Source organism: Epargyreus clarus, unplaced genomic scaffold (genome assembly GCF_041222505.1).
Source record: "Epargyreus clarus isolate Ecla_fem2 unplaced genomic scaffold, WU_Ecla_fem_2.2 ptg000007l, whole genome shotgun sequence".
NCBI classification, from domain to species: Eukaryota; Metazoa; Arthropoda; class Insecta; order Lepidoptera; family Hesperiidae; genus Epargyreus; species Epargyreus clarus.
This window is the reverse complement of record NW_027332215.1, coordinates 24,038,771-24,062,895: the sequence shown is the minus strand read 5'-3', so window position 1 is coordinate 24,062,895 and position 24,125 is coordinate 24,038,771. Positions and strand designations below refer to the sequence as shown.

At 35.1% G+C, this 24,125-nt stretch overlaps 1 protein-coding gene across 1 annotated transcript in view; it reads left to right on the top strand.

The window, feature by feature from the left end:
- LOC140743710 (uncharacterized) overlaps positions 1-24,088 on the top strand; it is a 34,266-nt gene extending 10,178 nt beyond the window's left edge. Inside the window, exons 2-4 of the mRNA XM_073075207.1 lie at positions 22,144-22,317; positions 22,540-22,829; positions 23,204-24,088. Of these exons, the coding sequence (XP_072931308.1) occupies positions 22,144-22,317; positions 22,540-22,829; positions 23,204-23,885 (1,146 nt within the window). The 3' untranslated portion in view covers positions 23,886-24,088. The remainder of the gene's footprint in view (positions 1-22,143; positions 22,318-22,539; positions 22,830-23,203) is intronic.
- The last annotated feature ends 37 nt before the right edge of the window (positions 24,089-24,125 follow it).

Sequence of the window (24,125 nt, the reverse complement as noted above, 5' to 3'; positions counted from 1 at the left end):
ATTGAAAATAATAGGACACCTATTTCACAGTTTTTGGAAAATTAACCCTTAAGGTTGTTTAATAGGGGATGGAACCCTATTTTAAAAACCGTTAATTTGGAAGCAAGGACTGTAAAAATTGATAATTGGCTTTCTGGTTGGGAATGATAGAACTTTTTTAACACCATTTATGGAAAAAACTACCCCTAAATGGGTAATATAGGGGTTGAAAGTATGTTTAGAAGTAAGCCGATTATGAAGTAAAGTCTATGAAAATTGGTATTTTGCTTTCTGGTTGTAAATAATATATCACTTATTTATCAATTTTTTGAAAATCATCCCTTAAGGTCGTTAAATAGGGGTTGGAACTTTATTTTATAATCCGTTAATTTGGAAGCAACCACTATGAAAAATTATCATTAGACTCAATGAAGCATCTGAGTCAGTTTTTTTAGATCAACCCTTAAGACGGCTATAAAAGGGCATAATGCATTTATGACTATCTGTTTCAGCATTTTTAGCAACTCAACAATCAACCCCATTAGGGCACTATAAGTAAAGAAAGTCTCTTTAAAAACCGTTATTGAATTTACTTCATTTGGCGTGTTTGGAAAAAGAACAGAGTGCAGAGAGGTTTAGTGTAAGGCAAAATTTCATGGGCCGTCGTAACATATATTTTTAACATGGGAATGTATTGCGCGTGCTGAAGTGCAGAACAGCGGGTTTTTAGGGTTCCGTACCTAAAGGATAAAAACGGAACCCTACAGACAGCGAAATCTTAGTAGACTTCGCTGTTTGTCCGTCTGTCCGTGTGTCACAGGGCTCTATCTCTGGAACCGTAATAGATAGGCATTTTAAATCCTTTCAGAGGATGCATAACGGTATAACAACAAATACTAAATATTAAATAAAAAGTTGAAAACAAAAAGGAGTTAAAAACAAATACAACAAACTGCTATTCGATATTTTTCCAACTAACTTTTGAACCATTAGAGGTAGACAGTCCAAATTGGTTGGCCGCTGGTGTTGAATATTAGCTGTCAGAAATTTGCTGATAAAGTTATTTATGGATTCATATGTACATATAGCCCGGTCAAGTTAGACATAAAAATAGTGGTCAAATAGCAAAAATTCCGGGAATGCCAATTTTTTGTACGGAACTTGGGTTTACCATTACAAATAAAATGTCAAAAGTCCCCATCGATCCGAAGTGTGCGTCGGCAGTTATTCGAGGTCAAATGTCAAAATTTTAGGTACTTTGATTTTTTCTCGAAAACGGTAAGTTTTATAGAAAAAGTACCTAGGACCAAGTTGTAGCTCTTAAAATTTTCAACAAAATAGTCCTTATTTTTTTTTCTCTAAAACCTATCATTATTCAGATATTGCGCTTGTAAGAATTACCAATTTAGGTACACAGTGACGAAAAAAAAGCTTTTATTAATAAAATATTAATGCTACTTTATCGTTAAATTTGTTAAAGATACAAATTTACGATTACAGTTATTTTTATGTCATATCATATTTTTTTACGCGGGCGAAGCCGCGGGTTCTGCTAGTATTTTCATAAATTGGATTCACAAGTAAACTTGGTTACTTGTTTAAATTTTTAATGCTGCTGCTAGTATCAACATAGATTTAAAATTTTACTCTTCATTGCTGTTTGGCTCCTTGATTATCATAATGTTATATTATAATGGGAGTGAAAGTATGATTATGCATTCGCGACGGACCTAATATTTAACAAGTTTTTGGATGGAGAGTAAAAAATTACGTAACAAATATCACAGGATCTGATAGAAATTTTATCTAAAAGTTATATATGATGTGTAACATTGATTTGGCAAGTATTTTATTTTCATCGACATGTACACGTAGTACGTATTTATGACGTTTAAAGCTTGTTTAAACTTAACAATCATTCTATCCAATGTTTTGCCTATTAAAGACCGACAGTTGAAAATTGATGTCAACTAGAGATTGTCAAATTTCGTTTGGAGGGAAAAAATTTGATAGATTGCTTATTAAGAACGGACGGAACGGCTTCCAGAGTGTACCTGAGTGAGTGAGAATAAGGAGTCGTATGAAGTATTCCCCAACTCTTATTCAATTAGAACTTAAATGTTGTGTGAAATTTAGGTAGGTATTACCCATACCTACGTATTAAAGTAATGATTTTAAACTACACGAAGTACCGTAACTTTAAATCGTAATTATAGCACGCAAGCAACAAAAACTGTGCTGCATCAAAGCATGTTACTTGAGTATAAGCATAGTCGAGTTTAATATTTATTTAGTTTCTAGATTAAGTTAACATTATACAAATAAGTATAGTTCATTGCCTTATGCACGTTGTATTGTGTATTCCTATATAGAGTGTATCATGCAGAGATGACATCATACAAAATGTATGATGTTTTGCAACTTGACTCGCGCTCGTTCGATACGGTTGGTCTCTTCAAATCATCCTCTCCGGTAACGCTTCAAAACCTGTTACCGTTAGGCATAGATTAGTAAAGATTACTCACTCCTAACGAGAAAATGTAACTAGTTTTGACAATAGAAATTGTCACTGTCATCTATTTCGTGTCTGAAAAATATTTAAAATATGTAGTTTTTAGATCATTTACGAATGAAACGATATTTCTACGCATTTTTTCTTCGATTTTGTGTTTTTGCACCACTTAATTGTACATGTTGGCATTATTCCGCGTAAATCTCAAAGGAAGTCTACCAATACGCACGCACCATACGCACCAGCGCGGTGGCCTATGGCCTAATCCTTCTCATTATGAGAGGAGACCCGTGCCCAGCAGTGGGACAGTAATGGGTTGATGATGAGATTGAAATTAGAATGAATCAATAAAATCAAAGCTCTATCACAATACTTAATTGCAAAACATAAAAATTTACCCTTTTTTACCCGATTGCCAAGGAAAGATTTTATCGAATATCTTTCTGAAGGTGGTAGAACCCTTCGTGGTACGACTCCGGTGGCACCACCTATTTCTTCCTAATAACAGCAGTGATAAGCGCTGTTGTGTTATGGCAAGGGAGACGAAGTTTTCTGAGGCGATCCAGCTTAGTCCTCAGGGGTATATGTGGCCGACCTCAGGTGGGTATATCTAATCCTATCTAGGGTTGATTACAAATTTCCATGGGCGGCAGTGGCCACTAACATCAGGTGGACTGCGTACTCTACTGCTACTCTTAAATTATAAAAAAATCTTGTATTTTTGCAATTCGTTTTATTACTTGGAAACTCCTATGCGGCTGGATGAATTTCGACGGTTAGGGTATCGTTATATTCCTCTTATATAACCAAGTCTTCTTGAATAGATGTTTGAAAAAAAAATAGCGGATTTTCATTGCAAAATCGTAAAATAGGGTCGAGCAGGGTATCAAAATAAAAGAAAATATACAGGGATTATTAAAATATGCATGTACGAGTAGGTTTAAATAAATACATTTAGGTATATAAAATTACGGCGACTGACTGTGTCAGAGATATTTTTGCAGGCGGGTTTTTGATTTTCTACATTATTATCTTGTTATCTTGTATCACTTTAAACTTAAAGAACAGCTAGAACATGTCTAATTTTTTGTTTTAATTTAAAAATGGCGACTTTATGGCGCCGTGTGAATTATGGATTAGTCTGTACTATTCAACAGTTTTATGGATTTCATCTACCTAGTTATCATATCTTAAAAAATATCCTTCTTTTGGTTTGCCGTAATCAGATAATTACGTCGCAACATAAGAAAAAACAATTATAACCTTTATTAAAGGAACTAGGAAATATCCATTTCATCGCTGGGAGCCTATTTCTCCCTATAGCCTGGAGAAGGCCTGAGGCACACTCCAATTCTGCTGTGAACTAGTGAGAGAGTTTAGTAACGAATCCTTGTCCGACTTAACTCCTGCTTCCCCACATAGTAATAACCGATACCGACGGTTCAACCATCAAAGCCCGTAATTAAATACACCAAAAATTATATATGCATATATTTCAAAAAAATAACTCAACTTATTATAGACTGGATTTGTGTTCGAATTGCTTCCTCAATCACATAATCACATACACAGAGCGTAGCTGTAGGAATGCAAATATTACCATTGCCAGCCACGGCAACGGTACCGCTTGGCATTGTTTTAAACGAATGCTACAATTATCCAAATGTAGACGTAACGTAATAAAACTTTAGTGTAATTGGTACTCCTTTGACGGATGTCAGCTATATTCTTATGTTATTCACTCATGGCCGTTAGTAGGTCGAGTAAGACAACGGAAAATGTTTTGTGTGCTACGATAAAATGATGATTAAACCTACTCGTACAATTCCCAAAATAGTTCTTTTACTAAATATATTTTTTTAAAAAAATGAATGTTCTTATAAATCTAATTATTTTAATAGCTCGAGTGTAAAACTGTAATTTTTAAGTTCCAATCCCATTTGGATTGAATATATCGGGAACTAACCAATCTCGAAATCACACTTGACTAAATGTAATATGATAACAGTACAGACGAAATAATTAAATAGAGAGAGAGAGAGAGATGGGGATTTGCAGCCTGCAGATTGAGTAGCCTGAACAACCTTTTAACATTGAGATGGTAGCCACTGGTAGCCGTAGCTAGCTTTGAGTAAAATATCAAGATTAAAAGTATTTGTTCACATACTCGATAGACTACAAAGTCACGAATCTACGATGATAAAGTTGTCAATTTATTTGCCTACGTGGTTTTTTATCTATCCTTACTCCATTTATAAATGCGGGCCATATCTAGGTAGGTACGTCTTGGGCATTGTAGGCACGTTTTTATCAGTTCCCCAAGAACGCTATGGGAACATGAAGTACTGTTGAACACAGGTGACACCTGGTGGTGATAACAGGTGATCGCGCCGATATTCGACACCGTGAGAATGAACTCCTACGATTGTTGTGCAAAAAGAGTTAAAGAGAAACGGGCATGATGATGATTTATAGGAATAATTATAAGCTCTCAGGGGTATCTTACCTTATCTGGGGTTAATTACAGATGTCCAACTATAGCCTGTATGATGATTATATAGTTTTATGATCTTGAGAGCTAACATTACATCTTATTAGGTTTCGGAAGGTCAATTTCTTTTAAGCACGTGTCCACATGTATTTTAAGTTGTCACAGACTAATTGCTTGCAATACCTATGTTGTGATTCGAATTTGTAAAGCTATTTTGCAGAATGACTCATTAAGAGGTGCATATAATACTAACTTCCAATGAAGTAAGTTACTGTGAGTCCAAGTTTTAACATCAGTGTCGTCTTGGAAGCTGCTATATAATAAAGTATTAAGATTTAAGGCCTGGCCACACAGAGCGCGTATTCTAGTGCCGCGCTAGGGCGTTAGCGCCAGAAGTAAATCCTGACGCCGCTGTGTTGTATTGTACCGAGTTACTAGTAAGCGGTCACACAGAACGCGTATGCGTACGCGCGCTCGTAATTTTTCCCATACAATGACGCTTGTACGCAAATCTGTAACAAAATACAACGCCCGGCGACAAGAAAGCCGAGCGCTGCGACAAGCGTACGCGTACGCGCTCTGTGTGACCGCTCAGCAGTGACCCCATACAACACAACTCGGCGCTAGAGCTCAGTATAAGGATCTATATATTTGTACAGTGGCTAGAGCGCGGCGTCAGGATTTTGTTCTAACGCTGACGCCTAGCCCGGCGCTAAAATACGCGTTCTGTTTGGCCGGGTCTTTATTGACTTATCTTTGTCGAAGTTGTGACACAAATCCTTTAAAAAATAATGAAACAGCGTTTCAGTGTATTCATCATATTTCAGTGTGTCATCATCTAATTTTTGATACATATGATATTCATCTTCTTTTGAAAGAATTTTTCATTTCTTAGTTCTGACACTAAATAAGTTTAGAGATTTTGGGTATTTGAATGATCATCGATATTGGGCGGCAGTACTATTAGTTAATATTTGGTACACTTGACAATCTCGTGCTTTAGAAACACTTTACCGCCACACTATATTGACGCAAATTACGATCATTAGTATTGAATGTCCGTTTTGATCATCTACTTTTGCCGTTGACCGTACCACATTCAAATTTATCAAAATTGACAAAAGTTTCGACATAATGGCAGCTTATGCCAACTAACTTTAAAACAATTTTCTTTTAGCACGTAAAAATTGTCCAAAATCAGACATCAAGTATTTCTGAAATTATTAGTATCGTAATTGATATTATACCATATTTCATACTCTAAACAGCCCACTTAAGCAATAAAACTTCAACAATCCTTTCAGTTCCTATGCAAGAACTAATATGCAAAATTTTTGTTGCTACACAAATCAGTTAAATCTGCGGTTTGTCTGTCCGTAAATATTATTATTACACTAAGTAGAAATAACGTTTCCCGACCAGAAAGTGCAGACATGTTACTTTGATAACATAGGCCGTCATGTGCATTATATATATTTATGTTCAGTTACTAAAACATAAAAACATGATCCACTTATGCTAAATTACAGGCAACTGTACTGTAAAAGGCCTTGCTCATTGACGCGTAAAAACTAAAACAGACATTTCATTTTCTTTTGCATATATATAAAAGTGGATGATAGTAAATATTAAACCATGAAACTCACCATTAAGATAAGCATTTTGAGTGTGCTCATGGATTATATTTTTATGCAATCCATTTAACTTTAATTGGTCATAAGGAACACTTATTTAATTCATAACCTGACTAACCTACCCTAAAGACGGCCCGGATGAAACTTATAGAATATAAAATACGCATTTTAATCCAAAAATGTTTCATGAAGTTCTTTATATTATGTCATCCTTTTATTGAACTTTTTTAGTTAGGTCGCATGTATGTGAAGGTCAAATGTTGTTGGGCAAATTAATTTTAAACCAAGGTACATGATTAACGAAGTGAAGTGGTCCTAAATCCAATTAGGGGGGCAATTATTTTTGTGCACCGCCCTCATGATATGGATATCAAATAATCTTTTATTTCATACCCTGATGTATGACTAATATTGTGATTTTTAGGAAGATAAAGAATAAGGGAAATTTTGTTTTTTAAAAAATTATATTTTAAAGTATTCATTTATTTTAAGAATAGTAACTAAATATACTGTGTTGATGTGTATATTTATTTTAATATTGTTCCATGACGTCGTGATCGTGATCGCACTATTTCCGTTATTATCGTGAGTATTGACTATAGTGCGTAGTTCACGAACTTATTGCACGAAAACTTGTCAAAGGGTGCCTGCGTCGCCTCGCATACTAAGTGTCAGACAGCTACATATGCACAAGTACACTGTACACGAATAGGACCGGTGCTTTCCGTGTACTTGTGTATTCACTGTTTAAGTGCGGAATCGTGTGTTTTATCATACTTTGTAGGAGCATGACTCATTGTGCCCGGATCCGAACGATTTTAAGTAAATGCTTTGTATAAAAGTAGGGTTACCTTAGCTTAAGGGTTGGCTATCTGTAAACTACAATCGTTTTGTTCACATATTTATAATTCTATTCTAATTTTTTTTTTATTATATTTGAAATTAAAAGATTGGTCCAGATTGTGAAAATGCTAGTAGTAGGCTACAAAACCGTGAAGGCTGCCCGACCGGTGGGAGTTAAAGAACCTAGGATTCCTAGACTCTATTTTACAAGTTATTATTAAACTGACTTTAATAGTATGTATGTAGGTACGCTAGGGTACGTATCTTGCAACTGAATTTTTAACCAGTTTACCCCAACCGGTTGAGCTAAAAATTTCAAATACACGCTTGGTTTTGATGACAGTGCATGATTACATAAGTGACGTTTGGTCTAAATCCAATTTGGCAGAGGTACCAAAATGGATAACCAATATTTTTTTTATTATATGGATATCAAATGAAATGTTTTTCTGGAGGTAGGGAAAGGGATTTTCTGATTAGAAGATTATGAAAAACAGTAAAACACATTTTTTTAATATCTTACTAATTTATTACGTATAATGTACAGAAATGATTGTAATCATAGCGGTGTTTTAAGAAAGAACAGGTGTTAGAAATCTTATTGGTATACGTAAACAATAGTTAGAAAGAGTTAGAGGATTTACCAGCTTTTAACGTTACACGTTAGACTTTGCACTCCAAAAAATTATGAAGTGGCAAGAGGCAACCCTACTCGTATTTACCCACGTGGAACAGTTTATATGCGTAACCTACGGGGCGTACCTAATTGCTTTCATAGTATCTGTTTGGTTTTTATTATTGGTATATGTACGCTCGTCTTTATGTTACGCTTTGGCGTGATAGCGTGACACTCATGCGTTCCTGATGATCACTATCTGTTCAAATCAATTGAATTATAGGTTATAACAATTTCTATACACGAAAGAAAATTGATGTGTGGTCTGTAATTTTGTAATAATATAGTTATGAGGAGATAGTGCAAGCAGCGTACCTGATGTTATGTAGGTTACATGTATATGTGGAAATGACCTTGAAATGGAAATGCTTAGTGTTTTGTGCCGGAAAGTCTCATAACTTGAGGTGCGTAAACACATGGCTTTCAGTGAAAACTTTCAGTAAGATAATACATCTAAAAATTATTATATACCTGCCATAAAATATCTTTGTTTTACTTATTTTATAACATAAAAATAACTATGTATTACTGTATTTTGAATGAATATGTAAATAAAATAAATTAAACCTGATAATAACTGGCAAATCAATTAATTTAAATAACAGTAAATACCCAGTAAATACAACGATGATCCTGAAACCGATTCAACTTAACATTGCACTTAACTTAACTGTGTGTTCATTTGCAGTACTTACATAGTGCTTTAAAATCTTTGTCGGGTATTAAAAACCTAAGAATTTTAACAATGCGTCGTAATGAGAAGTTGTTAGTGACAGCAAAACATTCACAAACGATTTCTTGTAACAGGAAGACGCAGATGAGATGTGCCGTAAGATTTGGATACTGTTAGAATTGGAATGAAATCAGATAAAGTCGAAAATCACCTGAGATACATGTCTACTTGAAATGGTTAACGGGAAAACGATTTAAATTGAAATGGAAGTGTGGTGCGAACCTTTTGATTATACAGAGAAGTTTAATTTAGAGACGGCTTTTAACAAATGTATAATATGGACATCTTTTGTATTGTAACTAACACTGCTGTGTGATTTTATTTTTAATCAGGTATTATTAAATTAAACAAAATAATTAATAGTAAACAAACATAAAAATAGTATGTATACGTATCCAGCCAAGTAAATTATAGAAAATTTAAAATTTAAAATGTTTTAACTATGTATATTACACACATTTTAAATAAATAATAATTTAATAATACACCGCATGTTTAAATTTCCCATACAAATATATAAGCTTACAAAGTTGCCACTAGATGGCGTAAGCTACCACACGACATTGTAATATAAACGTTTTTAATAAAATTAAATATTGTTCCCATAAAGAAGTAACAAGATTATGTGTGTTCATCAATTCAATCTTCCGAATCTAATGTCGGTAGTGTCGGTCCGTAGGTACGCAGCTTTTGTTATCGGTACACATTTTCATTTTTTGTTAAAAATACACATATAGCACGTCTTAGACGCATTTCTGTCATACGCTTTAATATTTTTACAGTCGTTCGAAATGTTATGTATATGGAACTCTGAGTGATTAGTATTGTGTATACGCTTGTGTGAATCCGTTATTAATAGTTACCTGCTTTTGCTTTAAAACGTCTTTACTACAATGATTTGTGTTGTATGAATATATATTTTTCAATTCGTCACTTAAATTATCCAGTAACAAGTGAAAATGACAATCGTTTACGAACACGCCATTATTACGGTAGTAATTTTTACTTTCTGACCATTTTTTATTATAACATAATAGTTAATATAAATTTGTCTATTTTTAAAGGAGGTATTCTTTTAGGTGGAACCATTTGTGGTTCCACCCTGGAGGCACCACCGCCGCACCATTGCACAGCAGTGTTAACCGCTGGTGTGTTTCGGTTTGAATGGTGTGGTAAGTAGGAGGAAGGAGACAAACTTATTCGAGGCATTCCGGCTTAGTCCACAGGGGTAGCAAGCCATCTGTGATCAACCTCAGAGGACTTCAATCTTATCCGAGGTTGATTACAGATGTCAATGGGCGGCAGTAACCACTTACCATCAGGTGGTCGTTTGCTACTTTAATGTTATGTACAAAAATATTATTTATGGTTCCCTTAAATTTATAGGTAGGTATATGTAAATGCTTTGGTTTTTATAAAATTTCTGGTTATGTTTAGATACGCTATAAACTTAGAATTTTGTCGCTACGCTACATACATATATTTACACTTATTGCTGTATTTAAATGAAAAGAATAGACAGACAACCATCAGTAAGCGCGTGATGCAAAATGTCTCATTAAGTGTCGTTTAACGGCAAGCAACAAAATAATAATACTTTGTGTTACGAAATTAATTATGTTATATAAAAAGCAACCCAGATTTATAATACAGTCGCTTTCATTCGCTTTATTTCGTATAATACATTGAAATCAAATGCGCAAATGCTAATAGTTTTAAATGGGAGATGGGTAGGGGTAGGAAGGCAATATTTTTTTTATTATAGAATGACTGTACGGTATTAATAACCAAACATCACAAAAATCAGTCCTTTTTTAAACTTATTTTAATTGTCTGTATGTCGGTCTTTACACGCATACGGGAATATAAAAAGGTAGCGGACCTTGCAGGAAAAAATATAGACTACTTTTATCCGGTTATATAAAAATAAACCTACTTACCTAGTTTATTTTATTTACAAATTTTATTTTAGAAACCAAAATAAAATTTGTATACCATCTGCCCGAACGGTTCTGCGTTCTAGAAACTTTAAATGTATGAGTGTAAAAATATATTTTATGTAGGCAATTTTGAATATCAACGTTTCATCTACAGTATTTTCTACTTACGAAGAATAATGCACCCTGTTATTCTATTTGTTGTCGACATATAATTGAAATTGAGAGTCGTTTGTTTTTTCATCGCATCATTTTTATCACTTTCCATTTTGTTACAATGAAAGAATGCGATTTAGTTTTTCATTTTCGCAGAATACTTCCCATTCCATCTTCAACTTTCAATCAAGCGTAAATTTTACCGTTCTTACCACATTTACGATGTCAAGTAAAATGTCGGAACTATAGGTACAAGTAACATTTTTTTCAGATATGTAACTAGAAGTTATCATGTTGCTTTGTATGTAGGTACATGAATTTGGATATAGTTATATAATATGTTATAGGTACTTTTGCTTCTTATCTAAATATATATAACTCAAAGGTGACTGACTGACATAGTGATCTATCAACGCACAGCCCAAACCACTGGACGGATCGGGCTTTGACTAAATTTTTAGATATAAGCTGAATATTGATCAAGAATGTATCGATTAATTGTGAAAATCGTTTGTACTTTATAATATTTAAAATTTATTTAATAAATAAATGTATGAAAATTAAAACAATTGAAAATTAAGTCATTATAAATTGGCTTATAATGCAAATATTAATGACTTGTACCACAGTAAAGTTAGTTTACTATGCTTGTACTAACCATTAAAACGGTCTCAATCTTCTCGTGAACGATTTTAATGTTAACATTAATAGCGCGATGAAAGTTATCAAAATATTTTACCAATATCGTCATCAAGGTTAATTATAAACGTGACAGATTCGATTCGAAAAATTAAATGGAGGTACCAATTGACTATTTTCATAAAAATATTCGATGATAGAAGAAAAAAGTCAACAATAGCGAATTTGAATTGACGGCTATTGATTTTTTATCGTAATATTCAATGAAAGTGGGCCTATATGAAAAAGTTAATAATTGCGAATCTGAACCGGCGACCGGCGTTGTTATTCGTAACGCTCCATTGACCCAACGGATCTTTCAAATTCGCTTTTAATAGGAAAAAAAATAAAGGAACTTTTTTGCGAAACTTTCCAATCGGTGATTCACATTGATGGTAATTAAAAAATAGACAGTTAAACGTTATCCATTTTACCGCGGGTCGACGATTGATCGAAACGACCTATTCTGATATATTGACGTTTATGTGTTTTTGTATTTAATTTTTAATTTACAAACGTAAGTCCAAATAACTTAGTGATTACTTGAAGTGATTTTATTATTATTATTTGACCGACGGGGATAATTAGTAATCGACACTCGATATTTTTTTTTAACATTTGTTAGTGGTTTATGCGAATGCAAAACAGAAAAAATAACGTGTTCTTTTCCATTTTATACATATTGTAAAGTACCGGATTATTCCTTTCATGGTATACTGGCGGTCACGAAACCGAATACCAAAAATAATAATCGATATTTAAAAATAATTCGTTGTCTAATAACATGGCTGGACGCATTGTGGCCCAAGAGTTCCGTGGTAATGCCCGAGACGCTTTGTAAATACAAATGCGATACCGGATCTACTCGTAATGTAACTACTCGTAGATAAAACAGTCGACACAAACGGCGACGTGACGTAGTTATATCGTAAGGCTTTCTTCACAATAAGCAACTGACAACTAACTTATGTCCGACAACCATCAATTTAATCGGCTAATAAGGCATAGTTGAACGAATGAACAACAACACACTAATGTTAAAATTGCAATGATTCTTGTAATGTCCTGTCTGTCAAACAATGGTGTCAAGAGCTTTAATAAAAAAAGTTATCTAAGTTACCTTCTTTGAAAATTTGTATTATAGCAGTACACTAAAAGGCTTTGTACATATATATTATCAATAAAAATACTTATCCTAAGGTAGATTGAGTTCGGTGAAATTTAAAATGCTTAAATATTGTTAACATTACTGACATTGTATTTGTTTCTGTGGATAAAACTACAGACATTTCGAACGATAGCAACATTTTCATTAATTCTCTTTATTGCTACTTTTATAGCAATATATGCATACTCATTCATAGCAAAATGTTTAATGTTGTGTCGCGTATAGGAGTCTTATATTTACGTAACAGTACTACATGAGAGCAATAAAAAAACAAGTGCATTCGAATTGTGTTTTAAATAACCCAAATAAGCAAATATTGTATTTTAGGTGCAAGTAATTATACGAGTATGATGAAAGAATCAATTATATATTATTATTATTTAATGGACTTTGAGTAATCGGGTCTTCATTTATTTATAAATGTTGCTCAATCTTCAATTTATAATATGTAGCTATTATAACGAAATTAATAACAATAAATAATTTTGACCTTAATAAAAACGTACGATTCGGTCGTAATTTTTTATATTTACTATCGAATTACATGTTCTTATGTGTTAGTTTGATCCATACCTCCTTTAATTATTAGGTCATGTGCGTATTAGAAATCAATTATCACTTGTGATGATGTGAAATATGCAATCTTACGTAGCGGTGGTAGTTTGTTAACGTTCAAATGAGTTCCATAAGAATAAACTTTAAATAAATTATTTTGATTTTGAACCAAGATGCCTAGAAGCCTAACAGTAATTTCATAAAGGTGTAAGTAGTCTACCAACCCTCATTTGACCAGCGTACTGGATTATATACAGTGGCGGACTAAGATCGTCGATCGATAAAGGAGGCCGTCAGTTGCCTAAAAAGTTGATTTGATTTTACAAGCTTACTTAGCTGCCGCCTTTTTTTTTAGCTAATAGCAACTGTTTCGGGGCCCCCAGGTTCGCGGGCCTGGAGCGGACCACCCCTTACGCCCCCTCCCCCCTTGATCCGCTAGAGATTATATACTAAACTATTCTAATCACAAGTATTAACATATTAAAAATTTAGGGATATCGTCTTTATATTGAAATTAAACTAATTGTGTTTAAGCAGATGTATACAAATATTGTTAGAGGAAGTAAGAGAAATGTCTTTAGGCCTCTAACATTTTCTATAATCACAGATCATTTCATACGCCACACTGGTGACATCGATACCCTGCCCGCAACCTCACGCATAATAATGATGTCCGCTCTTTTATTGCATCACATCCCTGTTGCTTCTGCCTATTGTGGAATCAATTGCATTTTAATCGATCATATGAAATCTAATTGTTTTTATGTCCGTTTGTGAGTGTAGAGAGTGAAACTTACACGGCACATCCTTGAGATTACGTATAGGTTTTAAAAATAATTATATTATCGAAATAATGTTGTTAAATTACAACAAATTGTCTTTATAAAATTATCGGAATTTCTATCAAGTATAGTTGTCTGCACACGGGTAAAACATCTTTACAAGGAAAAATATCTGTACGGTTTTTAGGGTTCCGTACCCAAAGGGTAAAAACGGAACCCTATTACTAAGACTTCGCTGTCTGTCCGTGTGTCCGTCTGTCCATCTGTCACAGGGCTATATCTCCGAAAGCGTTATAGATAGACACATGAAATTAGACAGATGATGCATAACGGTGGCCGCTATATCAACAAATACTAAAAATAAAATAAAGTTGCATATTAAAGGGGTCCATACGACAAACCGGATTTTTTCGGCATTTTTCGATCTAACTGTTAAACCGTATCAAGAAGACTGGTATTAGGTATAGTAAATACAAATAAGAACCATAAAACATATTTTAATAAAGTTAATTTCATTTTGTTATACGTTGTTTACGTATCATTCAAAATCACCCCAACGCCATCTGTTGTTGTGTCATATAACTAAGTATTGTTGAAAATAATAAAATGAATAAAAATAAGTATAAAATAATAAGCATTTGGTAGTACGGAAGCCTCTATGTTCGAGTTCGACTCGTACTTGGCGAATTATTTTATTTGGAGAATGCTACGAAATAGTTGTTTTTACTATTCGTTCAATCGTCCATGACAAGAAAAGTGTAATATCTTGTTATCCAACGTATAAGAAGTAAAAATGGACACGCTAAGGACAAAATCGATAAAATCGTACAAACACGCTCGTATCGTAACAACAACAATGTGCAGCGGCTGTAGGCAGATCTGTGAAGAATGTTTTAAATTACAAATGCCCGTAAATGGCGTGGGAATTATTCATAAGGATTACTTTATATTTGCTTTTAGAAGCTAATGTGACTGGTTCTGCGTATAAACTGTTTATTACGTCGACCGAGAAAGCTTTTATTTTGTATTCAAATGTCAGCATTACTACTGTTTTTGAAATGTACAAAGGTAGGTACAAAATACACTTTTCCAATATTTTTGGTTGTTACTTTTGAAGGCGAATTTATTGCGTTTTTTAAAACGATCATAGATATCATGTTTCTTATGTCAATTGAGCTGTCTCCTTTTATGTGTTAGTTTATTCTTCTTCAGAAATCAGGACAGGAGTACCTACTCCTAGAAGTTTTTTTGACCAGGTGACTGTGGCCGACTTCCTTTAATTGACCATTGTACATTCCCAACAATAATAAACATCTTTACGACGTGTTGTAAACCATCTTTAATAGTTATAAAAATTAATGTTGTATGTTCCGGATTATGATCATGGCAAATGCTGACTCGGTCGATGCAAGCGATGGTGGTATATTGTGGATGCCGTCCATAATTGTGCGATGGGCCTAATTATCAGGCTCTCAACAATAAAACGTGCTAGTATCATGTAATAAACCAGCAGAATGGGCATTGTATACACGTTAGAATTTTAAACAATCGATGAATAAGGTCTATTCAAAACAGTCCTTGAGAGTTATGGTAATATGCAACTTTACAAGCCTAATACAAGCAGATGTTGTAAACTAATTTGATCGTGTATTCGGCTACATGAAAACTACATGAGACAAAATTTACAAAGATTTATCGTCGCAATCTTTCAAAACATGTTATTCTATAAAAAAACCTACATTCAATAGAAACAGTCATACCAATACATCTTTGTCAAATTCTTGCAGTCATCATGTAATTAGGATGTCAATTAGCTACGAGTATTTTTACAAATGACCACATGATTATTTTTTGTACCTGCGGATCATATTCAAACTGCAACGATTATCTATTATGCGGCACGGTTGATCGCGTGTTAGTAATCGTTATACGGGGACAAGGAGCGTACACTTGTTAGCCGGGACAGCACAGGGTAGGGTTATTGCTTCCGAGGGCTCAGACCGGATGCAGGCGTCACGCTTCGCCGCCTGTGCATGACGGGCTTGCCTCACCGCCAGTAACAGCCGATTCAACAACCCCCCACCCACGACCCGCTCACTAACCCAACCGTCCCATCCGTCCAGTCAACAATTTTGGATCGTGACTCAGTGTTACGCAACGGTGGAAATAGTGCACTAAGGCCTTCTGGTGCCAATAAAAAAAATGAGCGATTAAAAATGGCTGCTGCTATTAACAATAATACCTAAGTAATATGAATTTTAACTTGCTGTGTTAAAGGAAGATTCTTTTGCTCAGACATCTCTTGACTTTTTCTAATTAACCAGTAAGTTCTTTATAATTTCTTCAAAATCCTAAAGTGGTACCAGTAGGTATTCATTTGGCTACTAGGATGCACTAGGCCCAAATTGTTATTAGTCTTGTTTCCTGTGCTTGCATTGGGGCAGTATTGGGTCGATGATGATGATTTTGTTCATCGATTGATTTGTGACGGTGGCTGTTTGTAAAATGAGAAATAATCCGTTACCTTGGTACGTTCCGAGTCGATGCGTTTGACACACGAGCCGCTGAGCGCAACCCGGTACCACCATGCAACTCGACACCTCGTAACCAATCTGTCTAAGAAACTAGTTAAGTAGGCCACTCGGTTATTTTTCTGCGCGATGGATTTAAGATCCGAAGATAATATAAGTAGGTAAACGTAAACTGAGGCTCGAATTTCAGTAATTACTCGTTTTTGGTACAATAACTCAATGAGCGTGACGTCTGCGATAATTCTGTTATTTTTAATTAAGCTCTGTCAGTTAGGATACGAATATTTCGTGTTGTTTGTCAACAAGAAAATGTTTGAGTTTACAACGGTGACCGTTATGAATTCATTAGGTCATCGTGTGAACATCATCACGTGAAACGGCAATCCATTCATGACAGCGGATGGAATGGGTAGGACAATAAACTATATATATATATATATTTTCTATTGGCGGTTATAATGAGGTCGGTAGGTTGTTTCTGTGAAACAATAGGTTGGCGAATTTACTAAAAGAAAATAGTTATTATTTGCTAAAGTAAGAATTTTTCGGTTTTTAATTGCAACAGTAACAGTTGACTATTACAAATGTTAAATGACTTTATAGATACTTCTTTTTAATGTTTTCTTACCTTTGCTTTTAATGCTTTATACGATGAGTGGTATTCGTTCTATTATATAATAATATAATTAACTCAATGGTAAGAAGATTGATATATTTTTTCAAAGAAAACATCGATTAGAGTACATTAGAAGAGATTGACCTTAATTATGATAAATTGATATAATAGGCATGAAGGTATGAGTATAAGATATATTATAAAGTAGACAATGAATTCAAAATCGGCTTCTCCATATCATTTTTAAATATATGTGATCTCCCGAAACATGACTAGACATGGATTGAGCTCACCTAATCCTTCTCCGTGAGACCAAAAAGTGTAACATAGACATGTAATCATACACAATGTTGATAAATTGAAAAAACGTTTAAGTATAAGACAGTTAAAACACAATACCGGTAAATGTTACAAGCAAAAACAATTTGAGTGGTGCTCGGTGGAACACGGGTCACGGGCGATGATTATTATGCGCCTGACTGTATGGCGGAGGTTTCGGCGGAAGTACCGGCTGGGGTCCTTGTACTCACCGTTGCCACTTACCACCGTCCGCTACTCAGTTAGATACTTGTTGATTTTACGAAGATTTCTTTGGAAATTACTCATTGGCATATTGTTGGTTAGGTGTTTGTTTTCAATAATATTTAATAGACTTGTTGAGATTGATGCAATAATCGCGTTTCCCTTGTACAATACTATCTGGTGTCGTATTGCATTGTACGGATCGTATTACAATATTGTTCTTTTGTTATGCTCATAATTATTCTCATAACTGAAGAAAATGCGGTCATGTGTCGCTCAGTTAACATTTTCGAATTACCCATTGAATAGGATGTACATTTTTTTGATTTCAAAATTCAATCTTTACTAACAAAAATGCAGATATAACTGTAACTTCAAAATTAAGGCGGTAGAACTCTTCGTAATTTTATTGTCATTTTCGTTGGCTACGTTATTTGGTTCGACTGCTGGCTTTAATTGCAGTAAAGGAAGACACTTTTACGAGGTATACGTCATCAGAAGGCCAGTTTTAGGTAAAACTTCAACCCTATTTGTGGTTGATACAGATATCTTAGGGCGCCGCAAACCGCTCACCAGCGCATAGCATTTTCGTCTAGTATTTTAATGTAAGGACTTCAACTTCAAGGCTCAGTGGCGCACGTCCAGCAGTGGACTAACGTGGGCTGAAGATAATGATGATGATGATGATGATGACTTCAACTTCAGATTTCTTATCCATGTGCAAAGTAGATGTTTCGCTTTCGGGATTTTACTTTCGACAGATCTCCGTAGTTTCACTACAAGACATGGTGCGATGTAATGTTGTTACATCCGCAATATGACCATTGGCTTGTTTTTATACTGACCATTTAACTTCGATCTCACTTAATGGAAAGTGACGATGCCTAAGATGGAACATGTTCGTATTGAAAAAGTCGGACTACTGTGCACTAGGCACTCTCGCTCAGCTAAGGAATGTGTTATGAACTGAAAAGCAACGTTAATTAGTTTTTTACAGAACACACAACTAGGAAAGGCTAAACCATAGGTACGCCACTACATTGCTCCATTCCCTTATGCGGTTTGTTTTAGAATAGCGCGGGGTAGTAGTGAACCTGTTTTGGTGACTTTCAAAGAACCTATGTGGTTTCAGATCATAAGAATAATTAATTACAAGGACGGATAGGTTAACGTCCCCTCAGAAGTAGTACTCACTACGTCGTGCTGATTTAATTTGTGGCCGTTACCCACGTTATTCTCACCCGTGCCCTATGTTGCTTAATTTGTAGATCCATATTAAATTAGATGGGAATTCCTTATAATATAAATATTTTTTTTATAATATAGGAGTAGCAGACGAGCTTGCAGTCCACTTGATGGTAAGTGGCTACTGCCGCCCATGGACATCTGTAATCAACCCCAATTAGGATTAGATATTTCTACCTGAGGTGGGTCACAGACGCGCCGCTACCCCTGAGAACTAAGCAACGCCTTGGAAAAGTCTGTCTCCCTTACCACACCCTTCAAAACGGATCACAGTAGCGCTTAACGCTGCTGTTATTAGGTAGAAATAGGTGTGGCGGGGGTGCCGCCGAGTTGAACCACAGAGGGTTCTATCACCTTCAAATATATCTTAAACGTACCTTGAAAATGTGACTGCGTAATTTTGACGATTTGTTTTTGTGGATAAACGCTTCAACATTCCTCTTTTGAATAGTTTTATTACCTATACATTTTATATCTATTTATGTGCTTAATACATTCAGGTAGAGGCGATGACCGCGAAACCACCTTGATTAATACTAAATGACGTCACGCCTTGTCCGTTAACTACTCCGGCGTGCATTGTATGGGATTTAAATTTAAATTCGTTAAAACTGAGACATGAGCTTACCCCGTGATAGCTTAATATTTTTTATAATACAGGAATAGCAGGCGAGCATGTAGTGGCGAGCTATGTGGTGGTAAGTGACTACTACCGCCCATGGACATCTGTAATCAACCCAAGATAAAATTAGGTTCCTACCTGAGATTGACCACAGATGCGCGGTTACCTCTGAGGGCGAAGCTGGAACGCCTCGGAAAAGTATGTCTATCTTACCACACCCTTCAAACTAGAACATAGCAGCTCCTAACAAATCTGTTATTAGGTATAAATTTGTGTGGCGGTTGTGCCGCTGAACTCCAACCACTGAAGATTCTATCACCTTTTTAGTATCATAGTTCCTATGTACCTACTCACTTTTGGGTCTTCCAATTGAATTATATACTTTTATGACATTTCACGGCTATGACAAGGCTACCTATTTGTAAGTAAACCCTCGTGCTGGATGCTCTTCTTAATAAAACTAAATAGTGCTCAGCCTTGGGATTGTAATATAATGTTAATGATGTAAACTGTGATATTATGACTAACTAGATAATCATATATATAAAATTCTTGTGTCACAATGTTAGTTACGATCCGAAACGGCTTTACCGATTTTCACCAAATATTATATGCGTATTCAGTAGGTCTGAGAGTCGGCTACTATCTATTTTTTTCATACCCCTCAGTGATAAGGGTTGTTCACCCTTAACATTTTTTTTATTTTTATGACAACACAACGTTTGCTGGGTCAACTAGTAATTCATAAAGATCTTCAAATCAAATATTGTTCGTAGAGTTAAATAGCGAATAGTTTTATTTACCACTTAAGATTTTTAAGATACTGCTGGTGAAAGTAAAGCATTTAATTTCTTTTTAAATGAAATTTATAATTCTTAGGCTTTTATGTCATGGTACGGCGGACTTGCATGCGCTTATTCCATTTTGTAAAGTTTTTGTTTTGCGAAACTCTCATTGAAATGAAACTTATAACTTCGACTTTACTTCGAGTACGATCTCAATTATTATCCAGCACTTTTTGCTCACTGTTTCGTAGTCCGTTTTAAGTTGTCGTCTTCAAATCATCATTTGGCCTAAAATCAACATCCTCCGTTGCGTTGCGTACTAGGGTATCACCTAGTTATTTTTACCCAGTGTTCAACTAATTAATACGTAACAAATGCCGGATTTACGTGACCACCTAGCTAACAGTGATTAAGTGCTTGTTCAATTTACCATAACCAACAATCCACGAACAGTACTCGGTAATTTAACAATGAAGCAACAGGATTCATGTTGTTTAGTCGTACTTATGCATTTGTGTACATCAATTCATTTATTGCCTGTTGTTGTCAGCCAGGAGTACTATATATAAAGCTACAATACTGTTACATGTGGATGTATGGTGCATCATAATGTAATCCTAAGCTTTTAGTACAGTGAGTTGAAAAGCCAATTAATAATTAGCAGTCATTAAAATTGGTAGGTGATCTTAAGGTGAAATGCGGTCACATGACATGTGTGCGCTATGTGAAGCGCTGCTGAGCACCCTTTCGATTGAAACATTCTAATTTAGCCGTCAGACCAATGTGACAACATTGTTGGTTGTCTTCTGTTTTGTAAGTACCTATTTGGTGACAGGTTATTATGAGTTATGGTTACTAAACACATCCGTCGCTATTTCAATTACATAAAAATAAAATATTTGGAATAGGAAGTTTGGGACCTTACCTTAGGTCTTATATCCACGCTTGCAAGTATCAAAACCAGTGTCATCGTGATTGCCTTAGAGCTTGCATAGAGCGATTAATCGGGCTGTATTTGCCGATCAATGTCGTAGCCTGACAAATGCAAATAACGGGTGCCGTTTTTGTATTGTTCGCATAGAGGTCAATAAGCAAGCGTTCGGAGCAAAACCGTGGGACGACTATGACACTGCCAATTAGGTATGTGTAGGTGTGCTCCCAGGTTTTTGCTATACCACTGTCACAGCAGAATGTAATGAGAATTCCGTTATTTCATTTGTTCTTATGTAAACTCCTGTTACATAATGTAATTGCGACGTATCTCACGCAGTACATAGGCTTTTCCGGAGCATCATTGTGTGTTGACGACCAATGAGGCAACAATGAGTCAATGATTGCTACTTTGTATAGAACAAAACCAAGCTACTGTTTTGTGTACTTATTACCGCCAGTAATTTCAAGCATACTTCGTTGTTAAAGTGGACAGTAATCTGAACGCGTAATCTAGAAACCTAGACTAGCTAGCACAACAGACAGAATGTAACTTTCAAACCGAGCAGTTTCCCATGGTTATGTCGCTTAAATCACGGGTGATTCCACAACAATTTAAGTGAAATCATTTCTAAAACACGCGTGATTGTACAGCTTCCTCGTTGAATTGTAATATAATGATACTTTACTGTTAGCGACACAGTTTTTTATGACTGCAATATGTTTAGAATCGGTGTCATTGTTGCAGGCTCCAGAAAGAATTGAGCCGTGTCCTCAACTTTCCAAATGTTGTAATATGGAGCAGAATGGAGAAGCTTCGAAGCCTCCAGATAAATCGGCGACGAAGACCTCCGACATTCAACGTACTGAAGTGAATGCGCTGAATATGGAAGTTGAAACGCTGAGGTGGCAGCTTGCACAGGTATGTATTCCAACATGCGTCAAAACCGTGAAATTAATGATTCTTTAATGCTCTGTTATTGGTGCACCAATAATTTGTTTATGCTGAAAATGTACATGTTTGCAATGCGTTGCGAATCGCTATGCGAAAGGCCTGGCGATTTTAAAACTGTTTACATTCTCTATGCGTACCTATGTTATTGTTCACTTTATTGTTTGCCAATGTTAGCGTGGTTATTTTCAGACTGAAGCAAACAGACAGATGCACATAGCTTTACTTAAGCAAATAGTGACTTTCCTGAACAGAGTGAAGGAGCACATAGAATGTCAAAAAAATGATACCAAAAAAGATGTACCGCCCGCCAGAGCACTGCCGAAGTCATTTAACCTTGCCGACCTGCCACGATCCCGATCTGTTTTACATGTTAACAAAAATATCGAATACTCTATAAGTACAACCAAAAAAATAAGTACAAGGAAAATCAGTAAATCGATTAGCAATGTTAACGGATATAAAGATTGCAGTGCTGTTTGGTGAGTATAAGTATTAATACGATCATACCGTATCTTGTATACATTAGAGCTCGAATAAGTTATACTATTGTATATGAATATGAGACATTGAGTTGAATATCGAAATTTTTCAAATAATTATTATTTTAGAAGTTTTTAATTTACTCAAATCCCGTCTTCAATCACAGTCCTCTGTGAATTGTATAATATATTTTAAGTGAATTTCAGGCTTATGCCATTGGGAAAGACATGAAGTATTTATTAAACTTTACTATTGTATTAAAATTGTTTTCAAACAATGATTTAAACTAATTAGAGATTTTCATACCTAACAGTATTTTAATTACCTTCGATCTAACGTTAATAACTGACTTGAAATTGTTTTCGTATTTCAGGAATCAATCAAAAATGTCGTTGGTGCCTGAAAATGAGACTGGCCAAAAAATCTCTGAGGAGATGTCGAGATTAATTACTCTTGCCAATACAGTACTAAGCACAAAATTGCCTGATCTCGCATGCGCTTGCACCGAAAATGTTGACATCACCGCCATTAAACTAGACGAGGACTTCGTAAAGGGCTCCGATTTGCATAACTTGTCATCGAGTACTCTTAATTTAATAAGGGAAGATTCCAGTGATGGAATCAACGTGAATTGTAACAGCGTTATTTTTAATGCACCTGTAAACAAGCTTGAAAATGAATTGGACCGAAATTTGGATGACTTTACCCAATCACTCCCTCCGATAATTTGTGATGTTGAACATACGATTAAGCTTTTTGACAAAGAACATAATAGAAGGTGCGATATTGAATCGCCTAATGGTATGCCACAGAATACTGTTGTCAAAAGAAATGATTACAATGCCGTATCTAATTTCATTGAGGACGAGAGTGGGTTTTCGTCTATGAGCTCCTTTCAAGAAATTGGCATTCCTATCATAAGCATCATACCACCGTCCCCTTGCAAAGAAGTTGGGTACTTGGAAGAAATTCCTGACATAATCGAGGAAAATGAGAAATGGAAAACCAACACTTTAGAACTCGATAAGCAGAATGTAAAAGTATTTTGGGTCTGAACTTCGCCTAAAAGTGTACAAATATTTATGTTTAGGTGTGACAACAATTTTATTGGTACAACATGTTGCAAGCGCTGTGTAAGCAAATTTTTAGGTTTGTGCTTAATTTATACTTGCTGTAGAATAAGGGAACTAACATAGCGCCGCTATCTATTTATAGTCTTGAGTACTAAGAAACTTACAATAAAGTTTTTACGCATAAACCACGTCTTTTTGCTTTGTAGCGATACAAATTAAACT